This window comes from Microcaecilia unicolor, chromosome 3 (assembly GCF_901765095.1).
Source record: "Microcaecilia unicolor chromosome 3, aMicUni1.1, whole genome shotgun sequence".
Classification (NCBI taxonomy): domain Eukaryota; kingdom Metazoa; phylum Chordata; class Amphibia; order Gymnophiona; family Siphonopidae; genus Microcaecilia; species Microcaecilia unicolor.
The window spans coordinates 389,071,542-389,090,953 of NC_044033.1; the positions used below are offsets into that span (position 1 = coordinate 389,071,542).

The 19,412-nt window shown below is 42.7% G+C and overlaps 1 protein-coding gene across 5 annotated transcripts in view; it reads right to left on the reverse strand.

Moving 5' to 3' along the window:
- Positions 1 to 19,412, reverse strand: part of NCOA1 (nuclear receptor coactivator 1) — a 660,387-nt gene that overhangs the window by 103,362 nt on the left and 537,613 nt on the right. For all 5 annotated transcript variants that reach the window (XM_030198687.1, XM_030198689.1, XM_030198688.1 and 2 more), the window contains one exon: positions 8,828 to 9,224. In XM_030198687.1, the coding sequence (XP_030054547.1) occupies positions 8,828 to 9,224 (397 nt within the window). The remainder of the gene's footprint in view (positions 1 to 8,827; positions 9,225 to 19,412) is intronic.

Consider the following 19,412-nt stretch of genomic DNA (forward strand, 5'->3'; position numbering starts at 1 on the left):
CCGAACCTTGGAGGCAAATGGCTCCATGACAATAGCAAACAAAAGAGGGGAAGAGGACAACTCTGTCTTGTGCCCCTATGCAAGGAAAATGAACCTGAGTGGCTGCCATTAATTTTAATGCAAGCTCTGGGAAAGGAGTAAAATGCCTGTATCCAGCCCCTAAACCGTGTACCAAACCCCAAAGTCTCCAGGGTCCTGTACATAAAGGGCCAGTGGACCCTATCGAAGGCCTTTTCTGCATCTAAGCTTAAGAGGCACAGCGGTCTCTGGTTTCGCTTGGCCAAGTACATGAGATCTAAAGTGCGTCTGATATTATCCATCGCTTTTCAATAGGAAACAAAGCCCACTTGGTCAGGGTGCACTAGGGTTGGTAGGAGCGGCGCCAGCCTATTAGCAAGGACCTTAGCCAGGATTTTAACGTCAGCATTTAGTACAGATATAGGCCTATAAGAGCCGCATTCAGTGGGATCTTTGCCGGGCTTTGGGATCACCGCTATCCAGGCTTCTAACATTGTATGCGGCAGAGTTCCTCCCACCCCTACCTGATTAAACATATCTGCAAGCAAGGGGGCCAATTCAGTGGCAAATGTCCGGTAGAACTCATTGGGGAAGCCATCAAGCCCCGGGGACTTATTTGAAGGCATACCTCCAATCGCCTCCTGGACCTCTTTAGGTGTAACAGGTTTCTCCAACAGTTCCTGATGTTGCTTAGCTAAAGGGATAAGATCACTGTCTAGCAAGTAGTTATCAATTTTTTCCCTAGGAGGTTCAATCTCCTGCTCGTATAGCTTCTGGTAATATTCTCTGAAGTGCTGGCGAATAAGTGCCGAGTGATGCAGCAAACCACCCCCCGCATCTTTCACCTGTTTAATCGTTCTGTCCACTTTCTGTCTTCGCAACCTCATTGCCAGGAGTCGCCCAGCTTTATTAGTTAATTCATATGATTGCACACCCTGTCTTGCCTTGATTAAATCAAGTTGTTCCGAATACATCGAGTCCAATGCCATTCTCTCCCTGCACAGGGCATCCCGAATTTGTGGCGAGGGACCGGCCTTGTGCTGTTGCTCCAATGCCTGTATACGCCCTGTGCATGCAGTTAGGTGAGATCTACGGGCCCTAGCACGAGTACTAGCCAACTGCAAAAAATGCCCTCTGGACACCGCCTTTAAAGCGTCCCACACAACATGCAATGCTGGACTGGAAGCTACAGTGGGGGAAATAAGTATTTGATCCCTTGCTGATTTTGTAAGTTTGCCCACTGACAAAGACATGAGCAGCCCATAATTGAAGGGTAGGTTATTGGTAACAGTGAGAGATAGCACATCACAAATTAAATCCGGAAAATCACATTGTGGAAAGTATATGAATTTATTTGCATTCTGCAGAGGGAAATAAGTATTTGATCCCCCACCAACCAGTAAGAGATCTGGCCCCTACAGACCAGGTAGATGCTCCAAATCAACTCGTTACCTGCATGACAGACAGCTGTCGGCAATGGTCACCTGTATGAAAGACACCTGTCCACAGACTCAGTGAATCAGTCAGACTCTAACCTCTACAAAATGGCCAAGAGCAAGGAGCTGTCTAAGGATGTCAGGGACAAGATCATACACCTGCACAAGGCTGGAATGGGCTACAAAACCATCAGTAAGACGCTGGGCGAGAAGGAGACAACTGTTGGTGCCATAGTAAGAAAATGGAAGAAGTACAAAATGACTGTCAATCGACAAAGATCTGGGGCTCCACGCAAAATCTCACCTCGTGGGGTATCCTTGATCATGAGGAAGGTTAGAAATCAGCCTACAACTACAAGGGGGGAACTTGTCAATGATCTCAAGGCAGCTGGGACCACTGTCACCACGAAAACCATTGGTAACACATTACGACATAACGGATTGCAATCCTGCAGTGCCCGCAAGGTCCCCCTGCTCCGGAAGGCACATGTGACGGCCCGTCTGAAGTTTGCCAGTGAACACCTGGATGATGCCGAGAGTGATTGGGAGAAGGTGCTGTGGTCAGATGAGACAAAAATTGAGCTCTTTGGCATGAACTCAACTCGCCGTGTTTGGAGGAAGAGAAATGCTGCCTATGACCCAAAGAACACCGTCCCCACTGTCAAGCATGGAGGTGGAAATGTTATGTTTTGGGGGTGTTTCTCTGCTAAGGGCACAGGACTACTTCACCGCATCAATGGGAGAATGGATGGGGCCATGTACCGTACAATTCTGAGTGACAACCTCCTTCCCTCCGCCAGGGCCTTAAAAATGGGTCGTGGCTGGGTCTTCCAGCACGACAATGACCCAAAACATACAGCCAAGGCAACAAAGGAGTGGCTCAGGAAGAAGCACATTAGGGTCATGGAGTGGCCTAGCCAGTCACCAGACCTTAATCCCATTGACAACTTATGGAGGGAGCTGAAGCTGCGAGTTGCCAAGCGACAGCCCAGAACTCTTAATGATTTAGAGATGATCTGCAAAGAGGAGTGGACCAAAATTCCTCCTGACATGTGTGCAAACCTCATCATCAACTACAGAAGACGTCTGACCGCTGTGCTTGCCAACAAGGGTTTTGCCACCAAGTATTAGGTCTTGTTTGCCAGAGGGATCAAATACTTATTTCCCTCTGCAGAATGCAAATAAATTCATATACTTTCCACAATGTGATTTTCCGGATTTAATTTGTGATGTGCTATCTCTCACTGTTACCAATAACCTACCCTTCAATTATGGGCTGCTCATGTCTTTGTCAGTGGGCAAACTTACAAAATCAGCAAGGGATCAAATACTTATTTCCCCCACTGTAAGTTGTGCTCCAGGTATTCTTTAAGCACCTGTTTGTAGCCCTCCACCACCTGCTCTTCCTGCAACAGGCTCGTGTTCAGTGACCAGCGTCTGTCTTTGACTTCAGTCTGAATATTTGGGAGAGTAACCCATATTGGGGCGTGGTCGGATATTGTCATACTACCAATTCCAGCGTCTGGACCCAGTTCCACTAATGTTGTGTCTAGGAAGATATAATCAATACGGGAGTATGTTTCGTGTACCGGAGAATAGTAGGAGTAATCCCGTTCTGTATGGTGTGTTAATCTCCAGAGATCTAAAAGTCCCAGGGAATAAGCCAACGAGGCCAATGATTGCGCTTCTTTGTGCCCCTCCTTCCTAGCTGCCCCTGAGCGGTCGTGTCCTGGATTCATAACTGCGTTGAAATCGCCCCTAGTATGAGTGCCCCTGTAGTGAAGGTCCCCAATAAGTTTCGAATCTTGGTAAAAAAGTCCCCTTGACCAGAATTTGGGGCATATATTGATGCTATCGTGAGGGCTACTTGATCTAGCGTAAGTTGTTGAAATAAATAGCGCCCCCCAGGGTCTCTTTTAATCTGCATCACCTGGGCCCCAAGTGAAGAGTGCAGCAATATCGCCACTCCTCCCCTCCTTGAGTCCGCCCCGGATGCGCAGTAGACCCCTGAATAGCTAGGGCAGGAGAGAAATTTCTCGTGTTTGCAACGCAGGTGCGTTTCTTGCAAAAGAACTATATGTGGTTTTAACTGGTAGAGTTCCCCCATAGAGCTTCAGTCTTTTTTGAGGCACGTTAAGTCCCTTGACATTATAGGAGACTATCTTCAGCTCAGGGCACATATCTTAGTGTGGAGAAAAAAGATAAAGTCTGCATAGGATGAGAATAGTGCACATCCTCCTTGTGAGCAGCACAGTTCTGTATAGCCAAAGTTGTTACCCATGTCCTCCCTCTCCCCATAACCCTCCCTCGTCTCGTTCCCCCAGTCCCTCCCCGATATCCCCCCCACTGTTGCACCAACCGGGAGTATACAACCCCTAGATGGGTTCCGAGAAAGTGGGTCACAACACTCCCGACACCCCAGCCAGGCATCCCCTCCCCCCGCCCAGTTGTATTTCAGCATTCAACAATCATTGTATACAGCCCTATCTGTCCCCCTTCAACATAGTGATAGTTCCTATAAAGTGTGTCTATACACATCCATCCTCAGCCATCCACATCATGTCATTCGTGCTGTCCAATCAAACTTGTAACCCCACATCCCTCACCTCACAGCAATATTTAGCTGGCCGTCCCCCAGACTTGCTCGCCTGTTTGAGCAGTTCCTGTCAGACCAACGAGAGCTAAGCAAAAAGATATATATCTATGTCCATTTACTCAGTGCCAATGTCTTTTTCTGAGCTTTGGTCTATCCAATCATCTCTTGGTTTTGCCACGTCGCACTGGTCCCGGTGCTCGTTGCCAGCCCTGAAGCTTAGCCATGGTAGATGACGCCAGTTCACCTGGTGGGACGGCCGAATTCACCAGCTCTGCCGCATGCAGGGCTTCCCAGGCTTCTTGTAAAGATCGCACATGATATTTGCTACCCTTCAGGGTAAAGTTCAAAGAAAACAGGAAGCCCCATCTGTATTGCACTTGATTTTTTGTTAAAGTATCTAGGGCTGGTTTCATTTGTCGTCGTTGCTGTAGGGTATATTGTGACAAATCTTGATACACCAAAATCTTTGCGCCTCCAAACTCGAGATTCTGCGCCTTCCGCGCCTTTGTCATGATCAATTCCTTGGTTTCGTATTTGTGGAAGCGGACAATAATATCTCGCTGTTGCTGTTCTTTGCGAGCTCCAAGCGCTCTATGCGCTCTGTCCAGTTCCATGGTATTCTCTCCAGCTTCTGGGCCAAGTAAGGAGGCACATAGCGTCTGCACAATCTGTATAACGTCCTCAGTTTCTCCCTTCTGGCACGCCACGAAACCTAAGGTTGTTTCGCCTCCCTCGATTTTCTAAGTCATTTAGCTTGTATACTAAGTCCAATCGGTGTTTGTCCAGTTCAAGCAGCTTTTCGTTATGTTTAAGCAATGTCTCTGCCTGCTCTCCTAGTTTAAGTTCCGCATCTTCCACCCGCCCCCCCCAACTTACGGAGATCCATGCTCAAGGAGTCCATATGTTCCAGGATTTCATCCTTCGACTGCTTTATCTCCGCCTGGATATTCGCCAGGAACCTCCGCAGCTCAGTCGGGATACTTTTTTTGGAGGGCGGGTGTCGCTGTTCAGCCTGAGACTGGGCCGAGTCGGAGTCAGAATGCGAGGCTCGCTCTGGTGACTCATGGCGTTTGGCGCTTTTTCCCGCCATGATTTTCTCGGACCGCTCGTTCTCTTTTTTGCGTGTGGCGGGGGCTTTGCTCATCGCCGATTCTGTTGAAGGGGGGGTTTTAACAAGCTGTGATCGCTATTTTCTCCCGCTTGCTGCCGTTTTTTATTGCTGTTTAAGGCTGATATCTAGCGCGAGGAGACGGAGCTTCCAAGCTAGGCTGCCATCTCTCCCGGTGACGTCACTTCCTTCCATTAAAGGTTATATTCTAACAATGATGTTGAGAAATATGTTAAAATATAACTGTTATGGTAATAAACAGAATTTGATACTTTATGGATAATAATCTATTCTTAGTAATTAAGGCTTTATACATAATTTGAAGAATAGTGATAGTTTGTTAATCCCTAATATAGATTTAACTTCTGGCAGCTATTATCAGGTGACCAATTGTGGGCGATCCTGGAATGGAGGAGAGTCCCGCCTAGGCCATGGGTTCAGATTGAGCAGCGTCTGGCAGGGTGTCCTTTGGAGGCATTGCTATGCTTATCCTGGAAGCAGGTTAGACATTACACTCGTACCTCCCCCCTTGTATTGAAACTCACTAAACAAATCTGGGAAGGGATTACAAGGCTCACCTAGGTCCCGGGGGGATTTCTAGGATAACGAGTTTAAGGTCTCTGGCTTCAATAATCCTGGAGCTGCATGAAGGGCATCTCTGCCTTTGGGTGGAGCAGGAACTGTATCAGATCCTTTGAGAAAGCTTATCAAATTCCAGTGACACTGTTTTTCCTGTATTTATAGCTCTGATACAGTCTCCAGGCATCCCAGGTGTGGGAGACTTAGCTACGTTCATTAACCCCCCTGAACGTTATTGTCCAGGATGGGGTGGATCAAGGTCACCTACTATCTATATTGTGAAGGGCTCTGGAAATACTGGGGGGCCTGGTCATCCCACCTATGTGAAGGCCTGGGAATGGGATATAGGGGAGGCATTATCAGGTGAGAAATCAGCACAAATTTATGGACAGATTCAGTTAGGTGTATTGTTGGCTTAATTTGAAATAGAATAGGATCAAGTTGCTCTATTGCTGGTACCTCACTCCAAACAGGCTGGGCCAGTGGTTCCCAAACCTGATCCTAGAGGCACACCAGCCAGTCAGGTTTTCAGTATATCCACAATGAATATTTATGAGACTTTTGCATGCAGTACAGGCAGTGCATGCAAATCTCTCTCATGAATATTCATTATGGATAACCTAAAAACCTGACTAGCTGGGGTGCCTCCAGGACCAGGTTTGGGAATCACTGGGCTGGGCAATATGTGTCTAGGCAGATCTAAGCTGTGATGGAGAGAGTGTGGTATGCTTGGAACTTTTAAAGGTATTTGGTGAGATTGCCCAGTGATTAAAATGTTTTTGGGGGTTTGTGTGGAAATGTCTGAAATTTTGAAAATATCAATTCCTGTTCTCTGCAGTGTTTTTTTGCTGTATGATTTTTCATATGCGTTTGATGCAGATCAATAGATATTTTTAAAAGCAGCCTTGGCTTCAATGCACCTGGCACTAACGGGGTCTTGGAATACAACAAGAGTGCCAGCCTGACATATGTTTCAGAGACTCTGGACAGTTTATTTTCTTAGTAAACTAACTGCTTTGCTGCATGATAGACTTGAATTCTCCCGCTGTTGCTGGTCATTGAGTATTGGGTGGGCACCCAGTATTGAATGAAGACCTGGGAGCCAGTTCTTTCAGTTAGAAGTTGTTGTTTTTTTTAAAATACTGTTTGTGTAGAGCAATTTTGGGAAGAAAATACATTTGGGCATACTTATTTTTTATATTTTTTGGGGGTGGGATGGGGGAACTGTGCTAGTTCTAGAAGTTCATTTGTTACCGTTGGATGTTTATATATTTAAAAAAATTAAAAATAAAAATGTTTAAAAAAATTAAAAAACAACAAGTCCAACTTTGCTGACCTTTTCCAGTACCTTTACATTCAAATACAAAGAATACTAAGCATTTTGTTCTTAAATGTTAGGACTGCAAAAAGTGCTAAAAACACCTTTACATTAGCAGACCACTTATTGATTCTCAAACTTGGTGAGCCTGAGCTGCAGGGGCACAAATTCAAATTTGGGACAGCCACGCAAAGGTTTGCTAAGAGACTTCCAGAGCTTAAGTCTGGTAGGAGGTAAGCATAGCAAGCAACATATGGTTCTAGGTCAGGTCCCACCCACCAACCTCCATCTGGACAATTTCCACTGAACCAATTCCCACCACACCAGGGAGGACAATTCCCACCCATAACACAAAAAAATACAAAACACACAAGGCAAGTAATCTCCCTCCCTTTTCTCTTCCAGATCGTTTGGGCAGTACCCCCCTCACCCCCCCCCCCCCCAACATTATCTTTTATACATCCCTTTCCCCTTCCAGACATAAAGTTCATGTGTGGGAGGCAATGCCCCCCCACACCCCCAAACTAGGTTTCAACCTAATTCATGTTTAATCCGGAATCTAAATGTCATAAATAAATAAATAAATAAATAAATAAATACAAACTGCAGTTCATGTAGGGGGAGGGGGCAATGCCCCCCCCCAAACTAGGTTTGAACCTAGTTCAGTCCCTCAAAGCACTGATTAACAAATTATTACTATACCTATGTCCCCTAAACACCCCAAACTAGTTTCCAACCGAATTCATGTTTAATCCAGGATCTAAATGTCATAAATAAGAAAACAGATAAATACAAAACGCAGTTCATGTGTGGGCAATGCCCCCTCACACACCCCCAAACTAGGATTCAACCTAATTCAGCACCTCAAAATGACACACTGATTACAATTTATAACAAATTACTACCTTACCTATGAAAGGTTATTTTATTTTATTTATTTGTTACATTTGTACCCCACATTTTCCCACCTATTTGCAGGCTCAATGTGGCTTACATGGTACCGGAGAGGTGTTGATAGACTCCGGAGTAAAACAAATACAACTACTAGGTTAGGTTGTGGTAGGAAAAGGTTCATGTGGTAGGAACCACATAAAGGTTCATGTGGTGGGACCACATAGAGGAAGACAAGAACAGATGAGATAGTTTAGTGATCATTACGAACTGTAGTGTTGTGGTGTCGCAGAGTTCAGGCATTTATACGTCCTGGGTGTACATCCTGCCCTAACGCCCTTGTTCCAGATGCTTAAAAAAAAAAAGCACCACTAATTATGGGAACCAATACATAAAGCTACAGTTGGTAAAAAAAAAAAAAAAAAAAGGCTAGGGAGGGTGGGAAATGACCGGGGGGGGGGGGGGGGGGGGGGGGGGGGGGGGAGGGGGGGGGAGGAGTCCTTGGTGGGAATTGTCCCGGAGGGAACTGGTGGGTGGGAACTCGCCTGATGCTGTTGTGCGCTGCCTTCATCCCTGCAGGGTAGGTTTCACTGGGCTCCCCTACACCACTGCTGAACTGATAAAGACCTTTCCACACAGCAGCTTTCATGACCATTAGCACTTATCTTGGTGATCTTTCTCATCAAAATCCATCAGCAAAATTCTATACTTACCATTCAGTATAATCAAAATTGTAAAGCTCATTTTCTCCATAATTAGTTATTGTAATGTTACATCAGAGTGGCCATTTTCGTTAGAATTCATTACAAAAATCACACATTTTGATGATTGTACCCCTTGTATAGTTTACATAGTTTTACTCACACATTTCTTTTTCATACCTGATCCTGAATACTGGAAGACATTCTGTTGCAACTGAGGATTCATCCCAGCACCAAACTGTCCTCCAACATTTCCCATCATTCCTCTGTTTACCATGTTGTTACGACTGGTTAGTGTTGCCTCAGGGTTTGGTGTTAGTGGTGAGAAAGGACTTGTAGATGTAGGTGGGTTTCCTGGATTTGTACTATAGTTGGAGGGATAGGGAAACTGTTGAGGTGGGCCCTGAGGAAGGCGGGAGGCTCCCATTGGTACTGGAAGTCCAGCAGATGGAGGGAGGTTCCCAAAGTTTTGCTGTCTCATTAACATTGCTCGCTGCTGCATAAGTTGCCTTTGTCTGTGCTGCTGGCTGTACAGCTCCCGCTGGCGCTGTGCCAACATTTGTGCATTTAGAGGAGGCTACAAAAGAAAAGATGATGTTAAAGTTAAAACTCCACTACCTGTGGACAACCATATGGTTACAAGCCCAATGACTTTTCAAGCAGCTTGGGCCACGTCTGCAGAAACAAAGCCCAAATGCAGAAACAAAGCCCAAATGCAGAAAAGCCATTAATCTTCCAGTATCTGCAGTTCAAAGACAGCACATTGAAAATAGTAAAATATATTCACAGTACTCTAGAATTTAGTTACTTTCCTTAAAAGAAATTCTTATGTGCTTATATAATTAAAAAGAAATAATAGAAAACATTTGGCAGATAGGATTTTTGAGCAGACTACAGTAATCTTTCTAGACATTTCTAATGCTTGCATGACCAAATACAATAATTATTGTGAGGCTAGCACTTGTTTAGGATTCATAACAAAAACAGGCTCCTTTGTTATGTTGAATAGCCAAAGCCAGGTCAGATTATCACAGCCAATCTTTCATAATTTAACTGCTTCAAGCCACCAGAAAATATACAGTGGACCATTTATTGGTTAATTCCTCAACAAGAACAATACTTGACTCAACATTCCTCTATAGAATATGACTAATTCAGATCCTCAGATGTTTAAAAGATGTTGCCTGCTACTGAAACAGATTCCAACTCCTATCTGCTCTCTGGACAATTTACTTTCAGGGAGAGCACAGCAGTTTCCGATCAATTCACTCTATAACCAGAGATATGGTAGAACTGTTCAATAATTTGAAGAAATGGAAGAATAGAGTTGGTTGTGATGAATACCAGAATATCGTTTGAATAAAGGGAGAATTAATATTCCAACTAAACAAGCTAGATACTTTGCACCAAGGTCGAGTGCTCAATTGCAAGAGGCTAAAGACTAAACAAAAGCAGAAAAAGAGGACCCCTTTTGAAGTAAAAACTCCTCAGATGACAAAATGTTGGCAAAAATGCTAGCTACAGGCAAATTTGGCCATACTAAGAATACACTGATCAAATCTTTGCATACATTTTACAGTCTACATTTATTAGTGAGATAGGTGTACAGGTCCCTTTGCTAGCATCATCTTGCTTAAAGACACAGGCTCTGCTTTTATTCCTTGAGATGGCAGAGTGCAAAGGTCCAGCTTAACCAATTTAGAAGTAGACATTCCAAGGGAAAAACCTGGGGGGGGGGGGGGGGGGGGGTGAAAGACCTGTGAAGAGAGGTCTCAGATAGTGTAGACTTCTTTTTTTCCAGGTAAGAATCCCAAGGAGCAACTCCCTTAAGCTAAAAGCCCACCTTTTGAGGTTCCTTTTAAATCTTAACCCTTTATTCACCTAATACCCATACTGTTGTAATCATATCCACAATAAATGAAACTCCCTAATCTCTTATTTGTTCTGTTCATCTGTCCTAGATATATTTTAAGCTCTGTTAAGCAGGGACTGTGTTTGTGTACAGCACTGCGTATGTGTAGAGCACTATAATAATGATAGATAGCAGTAGTAATAAAGTTGCAATTTTGCTATAGGCTTGCTATCATACCCCTAAGGACCTTTGTTTTTTGTCTTTATTTCCTGGGATTGATCAGTATTTAATTGATGAACAGAAGAAAATCAGTGAAAAAAATGACATTTTCCAAAACAAAGTTTCCTTTTTGGTGGACAGAAACCAGGACACTAATTATATATATAAAGCATATTAGGATCATAGCAGCAGGGGGGTCACAAACTTTTATATAAAGGGGAAAAAAGTTCCAAGATCATTGACAGGACTAGATGAAAATTTAAATGAGCTCTTCCCCTAGCTATCTCTCCTCTTCCTTCCCTCCTTCTCCAGTAACTCTTCCAATCTCTACTACCAGTCTCCTCAATCCTTCTTTTTCAGGGGTTCCAATCTTCCCAGTACTTCTCTCCTCTCTTGTTGCAAAATTAAATGTGGTAAATGTATGTTTTGTAAATAGATGACTATAACTGACACTTTAATATTACTACCTATCATTTCTATAGAGCTACTAGACATACGCAGCACTGTACACTTTGTATCCCCCCTAACAATACTGTAGAGTTAAATTACATCAAGTCATTAACTGTACATCTGATTTTGTTCTGTACTTCATTGTTTGTCCTTGTAATGTTATAGATTGGGAAGACGACACAAAGTTTTAAACAAAGATTCTCAGAACATACGAGCTGTTTAAAGAAAGGACAACTGGAGGCTTCTATAGTTGAACATTGCAAGGAAACCAAACATACCTTTGAGGAATTAAAATATTGCATACTGCACAAACTGTCACCAACATGGAGAGGTGGAGATCTGAACAGACGCCTTTTCAAGAAGAACAATAACATGTATTTTTTTTTTTTTTATTTAACACTGTGCAACTTTCAGGACTTAAATTCAATATTAGATGTATCTGTCTTTCAGTATGGGTGTTACGTCTGTGCTCACCTCGCCCTCTGGTGGCCAGAACCGGTGGCTGCTGTGGACCGTCACCCGTTCCAGATTTCAGCCCAGTCCGGTCCGGATCTTCCAGGCTGCCAGGTTTGCTTGTGCTGTTTGAGCCTGCACAGCACCAGTAGCTGCCTGGTGATTGCAGAAGCTGAGTTCCAACTGCTTCTGGGCTTATCAGCCATCTTGGAACATTTCTGCTTTGCCTTTGCATCGAGTCTAAGGCCCTGGTACGTTGGTGCGTGTTGCACTTCAGCCTAGTTTGATTCCTGTTCTAGTTCCTTGCCTGATTCTGTTTAGTTTATGTGTAGCTTAGCTTGTACTGTCCTAGTCTTGACTCTTGTTTGTATTTACTGTGTCTGGTTCTGGGTTCTCTGTGTTTCTTGTTTAGTGGCTGCCTGGCAACTTTCAGTCTGTCTTTCGTTTTTCAGTGTTTGGTTCCCTGCTGCAGTGGCTGTTTACAGCTTTCAGTCTGGTCTTTTGGCTTCTCATTCTCTGCCTGGCTGTCTCTGTATATTCCTCTCCCCTCTGACCCTCAGTCCTGGTTCAGCCTAGTGGGGTATCCAGTCCTGCCTTGTCCAGTAAGCCCTGCCGGCCACCTGCAGCCAGCAGCTCAACTTTTGGTGAAAAGTGGCCAAGTGCAGGTGAAGTTTAAGGGTGCCTGCTCTGCTTAAGTCCTGCCTGTTTGCCTTTGCTGCAACTCCAGTCCAGAGTTCCAGTCCTGTTCTGCCTAGTCTCTGGTGTGGGGTGGTTTTGCCTGCCACTGCCGCTCCTCGGCAGTGGCCCAAGGGCTCACAAACCAGTTTCCAGCTTTGAAAACGTGACAATGGGGAGATACTATGCCACAATCGGTTACATAATATGTTGGTTATATTGGCTCGCTTGATTTCTTGTTCAGTTTTTGATGGAGGTTTTCTTTACATGATGTTTTTATGATTTCACGTTTGGTATTTTGCAATTTATGATATGTTTTATATGCTGAAAGAGCTGATGATCCACTTGAAAGTATTCTAATATCACTGTATGTAAGTATTGACTTTTATATGCTGAAGAATCTAGATGCATATATGCACTATTGAGGGTTTTTTTGTTTGCTTTTTTTTTTTTATTTCCTCTTCTATGGTTTTATTTTCTTTATTTATTCATGTAATAATTTTATTAAGTGGTGAATATACATTTGGATAGTATCCCCTCCCCCCCTTTTTTAATACAGGGCACCTTTTAAAAAATTGCTGCATTTAAAAAAAACATAGGCAGGACATCAGGTGACCCGACATGCACTAGATTAACACAACTTCAATTGGCCAGCAGTATCTCGAGGTATAGCCAACTGTCAAATCTGTGATGCATACCAAAGAGTGGGTAAGACCCAAGATCACCCCCGAGCCCCCCTGAAAGCTTTACCCATTACCAGTTAGCCATTTGAGAGAACAGCTGTGGATATAGTGGGGCCTCTAGCTGTCCCTAGCCGGACTGGGAAAAAATATATATTGACAATGGTGGACTTTGCTACCAGATATCCTGAAGCGGTAGCCTTAGCCTCCATAGAAGCAGAGCAAATTGCCACTGCCCTGCTAGAAATATTTTCCCGGGTATGATATCCACAAGAGATACTCTCAGATCAAGGGACACAGTTTTAAGTCCGAGCTGATCAAAAATCTGTGGACACACTGTGGAGTGAAATCTGTACAAACCACCCCATATCACCCCAAAACTAATGGGACATTAAAGCGTATGTTAAAGACTTTTGTGGAGTCGGGAGACCGGAACTGGGAAAAGTACTTACCCTACCTAATGTTTGCATACAGAGAAGTACCTCAGGAGTCCACTGGGTTCTCCCCACTTGAGTTGCTTTATGGCCGGAGGGCCCCTTGACCTAATAACAGAACATTGGGAGGGAAACTTGACTCCTCTGACACCCCTGTCATTTAACAAGTAGTCAAAAAGCGGCAGGAATTAGAAGACCTTGTGGGCTTTGTCAGAGATAACTTGCAGCAGTCCAGACTAAGCAAAAAACCTGGTATGATTGTAAGGCCCATACCTGACCTTCTAGCAGAGACATTACTAGAGTGATCTGACACTGAAGACAGACAATCTAATGTACAGGCTGTGGAAAAGTTTTCAGTCAAAAAGGAGAAGTACAAGGACAACAGAAAAATTTATAAGAGAGACACATTTTACATATTCTAAGTGTGAGAAAGTGTTCAGTTGCCAGAAATTATTCACAGAACATAGAAAACCTCATACTAGTATAGAGTCAATCTCTTCTAAATCTGAAAAATTATTTTGTCAGAAGAGAAAACTATCAAGACACCAGACTATGTCTGTCTTTGAGAGCAGCATCCATCAAAAATGAAAATTGTCAACATAGAATCCCTTCAGAGATGAAACCATTTACATGCACCGGATGCAGAAAAAGCTGTATCCATAAATCACAGCTAACAAAGCACCAGAGAATCCACACAGGAGTAAAGCCATTCACATGTGCTGAGTGTGGTAAAAGCTTGAAACATACAGGATTAAAACCATTAGCATGTAGAGTGTGGTAAAAGCTCCTGTTATAAGCACTGGAAGGGCAGTGAACATCGTAATGCTGATGGACTCTCCAGAAAATAAAGAGGCAGAATCGCCCTGACACAGGAATTGTCGAGACCCAATCAGTGGTCCGTACAGGCCGCAGTCCAGGGTTCTCTCTTAAGGAGGGAGGTGTGACAAAACAGTAGCTTTTAAACTGTATTATTTCTTGAAGTGTATTTCTCTAGTCTGGCCAGAAGTGGTGCATGTTTATGTTTAAAGCTGTTACAGAGAAATGACCGTTCCTTCTTTAGTTAGCACACAGAGAAGTAGTAACTTGCAGTGATGTGGCCAGCTAGTTTAAGAAATGTTGTTCTGGGCTCTGATTGGCTCAGCAGCTCAAATTCAGTCTGGAAATGCTGGAATTTTCTCCAGACTGGGAGGGAAGAGAGAAAGATCTCTTCACTATGAGCAGTTATATTTTATATCCTGTGAGCAGGTGTATTCCCTGTACTCTCCAGGCACTATTCAGATAGTGAACAAATGTTTAGATAGTTTTATAATTGATCCATATTCAGTTACCTGTTATTGTTTGCTGATTGCATCTTTTCTGTTTTACTGTTCTAATTTTTAATGACAATAAACCTTCTTTACTTTATTGACTCTGTCTGGACTAAGAATCCTGGTGGTTTTGGGGTCTCTGAGTGCTTTCAAAGAACTGTGGGACCACTGGGAGTGTGACCTCAGTAACCTAGAAATCACTGGGGAATACCCTGGGAGTGGAAAACTTGCCCAGAGGCGGTTGGGTCCCAGTTGGTGGGAAGATGGTGCTAGTGTAGAGCATATGCCCAGGTGCAGGCGGATCTGAACTATGCTGGGGATAGACCTTCTAAAGTGGCCACAGGGTTAGCCCCAGGTAGGTGGCTAGGCATTTTGTGACAGCCACATACGGGACAAAGACCGTACAAGTCTGCCCAGCAGTAGCCCTAGTTCATCAGAGTCGCCATCTAAGCATCACTCGACATCCACACATTTAAGTTTAGGGTTTTTATTATATCATTCATTTTCTAATTAGAGATCATCTGTGTTTATCTCATGCCATTCTGAATTCTGTCACCGTTTTTGTCTCTACCACCTCCCTCAGGAAGGCATTCCAGGTTTCAACCACCATCTCGGTGAAAAAAGAATTTCCTGACATTACTCCTAAGTCAACCACCCTGCAATTCAATTCATGTCCTCTAGTTTTACCGTTTCCCCTTCTCTACGAAAGATTTGTTTCTATATTAATACCTTTTAAGTATTTAAACATCTGTATATCGCCCCTGTCCCTTCTTTACTCTACGGTATACATATTCAGGTCTTCCAGTCTCGTCTCATACATCTTCTGGCGCAAACTCCATACCATTGTTAAATATCTTTTAAACATTTCTGTAGGTGGAACTGCAAGAACCCATAGAAAATGTAAAAATCTTAAATTTCAGTAATTTACCATCAGATCCAGCATATAGACAGCTAGAAATGGAATTTATTTTCTCTTAGTAAGGTATTTCTATTTTTGTTCCTGGTGTTTGCTTCTCCATTAATGCAGAGTTTAAAGTAGAAACTTAGATAATGATGCTTTATTGGGGATTTTGTTTCTTTTCTTTATTTGTACAATATTTTAATTTCCTTGATTTTATTTGTGTATGTTACATTTAAAAATTACCAATAAAAAAATCTCAAATTTCTTCTATACGGAGAGTTCAAGAGTCTCTATTTTCTTCCCTAATTTGTGAGATATTAACTTTTCTGCCAAGACTGACACCCTCTTCCTGGGGATCACAGACCACACTATAGGACCCCTCAATCTTCTTTATCAGACTTTGAATCTGGACTGCCAAGAGAGTGTTCTAATACAACCAGGTATTCCCAAAAACCTTTAAAGTCAAAATGATCACCAATACTGAAGGCAAAGAAGAAGGGTCAACAGATTCCTCAGTAGCCAGCTGGGATAATATCTCAGTTCTTAAAGCTGGAGTATAAGAATCTCTATCTACCACAGCATTTCCTTCTTCTGATACTCCCCACCTTCACCCCTGATGGAAGCATGCTTTGCCAACAGTGTCTCCCTAAAAACCTAGCCTGCTGAATCCAGCAATAGTCTAGCCAGGAAGGGTGGGGGGAGCATTCACCTGGATTAAGCACTAGGTCTAGCCCAGAGGGCTGAGCTCAGTGGTGCCTCTTTCCATATCTCCTGGCCTATTAAGAGTTGATGACTTGTGAAGACAGCAATGTTGGCTGCATCCCTTTTCTTTTTCAAACCATCAAGGCGTACAGATAAAAATAATAGGAAATCTAGCAACAGTTCATTACGCTGCCATTTCAGATCCATCTAGCTTGCAGAGAAAATGTTGACTGCTAACTTGGCAGGCAAAGGAGGAAATGTTGCTACACAGCAATATTAGCAATTCACCAAACATTTATTTATTTATAGCACTTGATATACCACAACTGATCCCTGAGGCAACTATGCAGGTAGTATGCACTGTCCCTGATGGGCTCACAATCTAAGTTATACATTGTACCTAGGGCAATGGAGGGCTAAGTGACTTGCAGAAGTGGAAATTGAACCTGGTTCCCTAGGATCTCAACCCACTGCTGACCGTTAGGCAGCAGCGGGAACCAAACCCAGTTCTCCAGGTCCACAGCTTGCTACAATAACCATTAGGCCACTCCTCCACATATTATCAAGAGCTTTCTCTGCTTCCTCCAAAAACAGCATCCCTAAATTTCCATCATCTTAAGAAGAGGTGCAAAATTATTCCTAAGCCTAGGATTCCCATATAACAGTGTACAAAGCTACATCCAAGCTAATCCCTAAAGCCTTTCTATCATATCACTCAGATTTATATAAATAAGCCAGTAACTTCATAAGGTGTTTGGGACCAATCAAAGGACATCACTCTATCTGCCCTAAAGACACTGGCCAAGTTTCAGTATTAGGGCCATCTGCCAGAAATGTTTTTCTATATGAAAGCTAATTCTGCACAGTCCATAAATCTTCCTATTCTTCAAGTGGGTATTAGGATATGGAAAGCATGGAGAGAAAAAGCATCAATTAAGATAATTAATACTGCAGTATCTTGGCTTAGGTAAAAAAAGTATGAAACAGGTGAGGATAAAGTTTATAGTTTAACACTTGCTATACTACTTTTTCTGAAAAGACATGACAGTTTAAACTAAAACCAAGTAGACAGGTGTGGTAGCCGTGTTAGTCCACTCTTAAAGGTTATCAATAGAAATCAAACAAAATAAAACATGGAAAAGAAAATAAGATGATACCTTTTTTATTGGACATAACTTAATACATTTCTTGATTAGCTTTCGAAGGTTGCCCTTCTTCCTCAGATCGGAAATAAGCAAATGTTGTAGCAGATAGTATATATGAGAGAAACATCAAAGCATTACTTTGACAGTCTGACAGAGTGGGAGGGTGGGGGTATGCATGGGGACAAAGCATTTCATTGAATGGGTGTTGGTAGGTGAGAGGAGGGTAATAAACAGAGAAATACAGCTTTATGTTTTATAATGAGTTAGAAAACCCAGATCCTTATTAAGTCCTGTTTGTTGGGTGTCAAAATATTCAATCATTCTTATTTCAAAGGTCTTAAGTTCCTGTGTTGTTTTAAAATTACCATTCAGTATTCTTTTAATATTAATATTTTAATATTCAATATTTTAACTCACAACTACTTCCACTTTAACAATGATATCTATCTACAAATAATGGGCACTGCAATGGGCACCAGGACAGCACCCCAATATGACAACCTTTTTATGGCTGAGCTGGAAGAGACATTTCTGAATACATACCAGACCAAACCTCTAAAATACTACCGGTACATCGATGACATTTTTATGATTTGGACGGAGCGGGAAGAAACTCTGAAACAATTTTACTATTCCTTCAATACATACCATCCTACAATCAGATTCAAAATTGACTACTCCCCAGAAAAAGTCAATTTTTTGGACACCACAGTCTCAATCAGTGATGGCTGTACACAAACATCTATATACAAGAAACCCACAGACAGATGCAGCTACCTCCACAACTCCAGCTTCCACCCTTCACATACAAAAAGATCCATTATTTACAGCCAAGCCACAAGATAACACCGTATCTGCTCGGACCCAGAGGACAGAGACAGACACCTTGAAACCCTGACTGAATCCTTCAAACAGAAAGGCTACAACCCCAAAATAATCTCCAAGAATATTGCCTCCTCCCTCAAAACACCCATGGAAAATCTGCTACAGTACAAAGAAAAAAAGCCACAGACAGAATTCCCCTTGTAGTGACATACAACCCAGAGCTGGAGAAACTGAGGAAAATCATAAGAGACCTACAGCCACTACTTCAGGAAGATGAATTACTGAAAGAGATATTCCCATCCCCACCAGTGCTGGCCTTCCGACAGCCACCAAATTTAAAACACAAGCTGATCAGAAGTAAACTTCCAACACAGACGAAAAAAGAAAAGGGCACGTTTCTGTGTAACACAGCCAGCTGCAAACTATGCCAAAACATTTCACAAGACCCCACAGTCATTCACAAAGGAAAAATATTCAACATAAAGGACTATTTTACATGCTCATCTTCCAATGTGGTATATATCATTCAGTGTAAAAAATGTAATGAAGGATGCTATACTGGAGAAACAGGCCAGATGCTTAAGACAAGATTCAATCTGCACAGACATCACATGAAAATAGCTGGTGCAAGTCAGGCCCCCACCCCTGTGGGCCAACACTTCACAAGACCAGAACACTGCACCAGTGATTTCACAGTAAGAATACTGAAAGGTAATTTTAAAACAATACAGGAACGTAAGACCTTTGAAATAAGAATGATTGAATATTTTGACACCCAACAAACAGGACTTAAGAAGGATCTGGGTTTTCTAACATTATAAAACATAAAGCTGTATTTCTCTGTTTATTACCCTCCTCTCACCTACCAACACCCATTCTGTTAGAATATCAATGAAATGCTTTGATGTCCCCATGCATACCCCCACCCTCCCACTCTGTCAGACTGTCAAAGTAATGCTTTGATGTTTCTTTCATATATACTGCTACCACATTTGCTTATTTCCGATCTGAGGAAGAAGGGCAACCTTTGAAAGCTAATCAAGAAATGTATTATGTCCAATAAAAAAGGTATCATCTTATTTTCTTTTCCATGTTTTATTTTGTTTGATTTCTATTGATAAC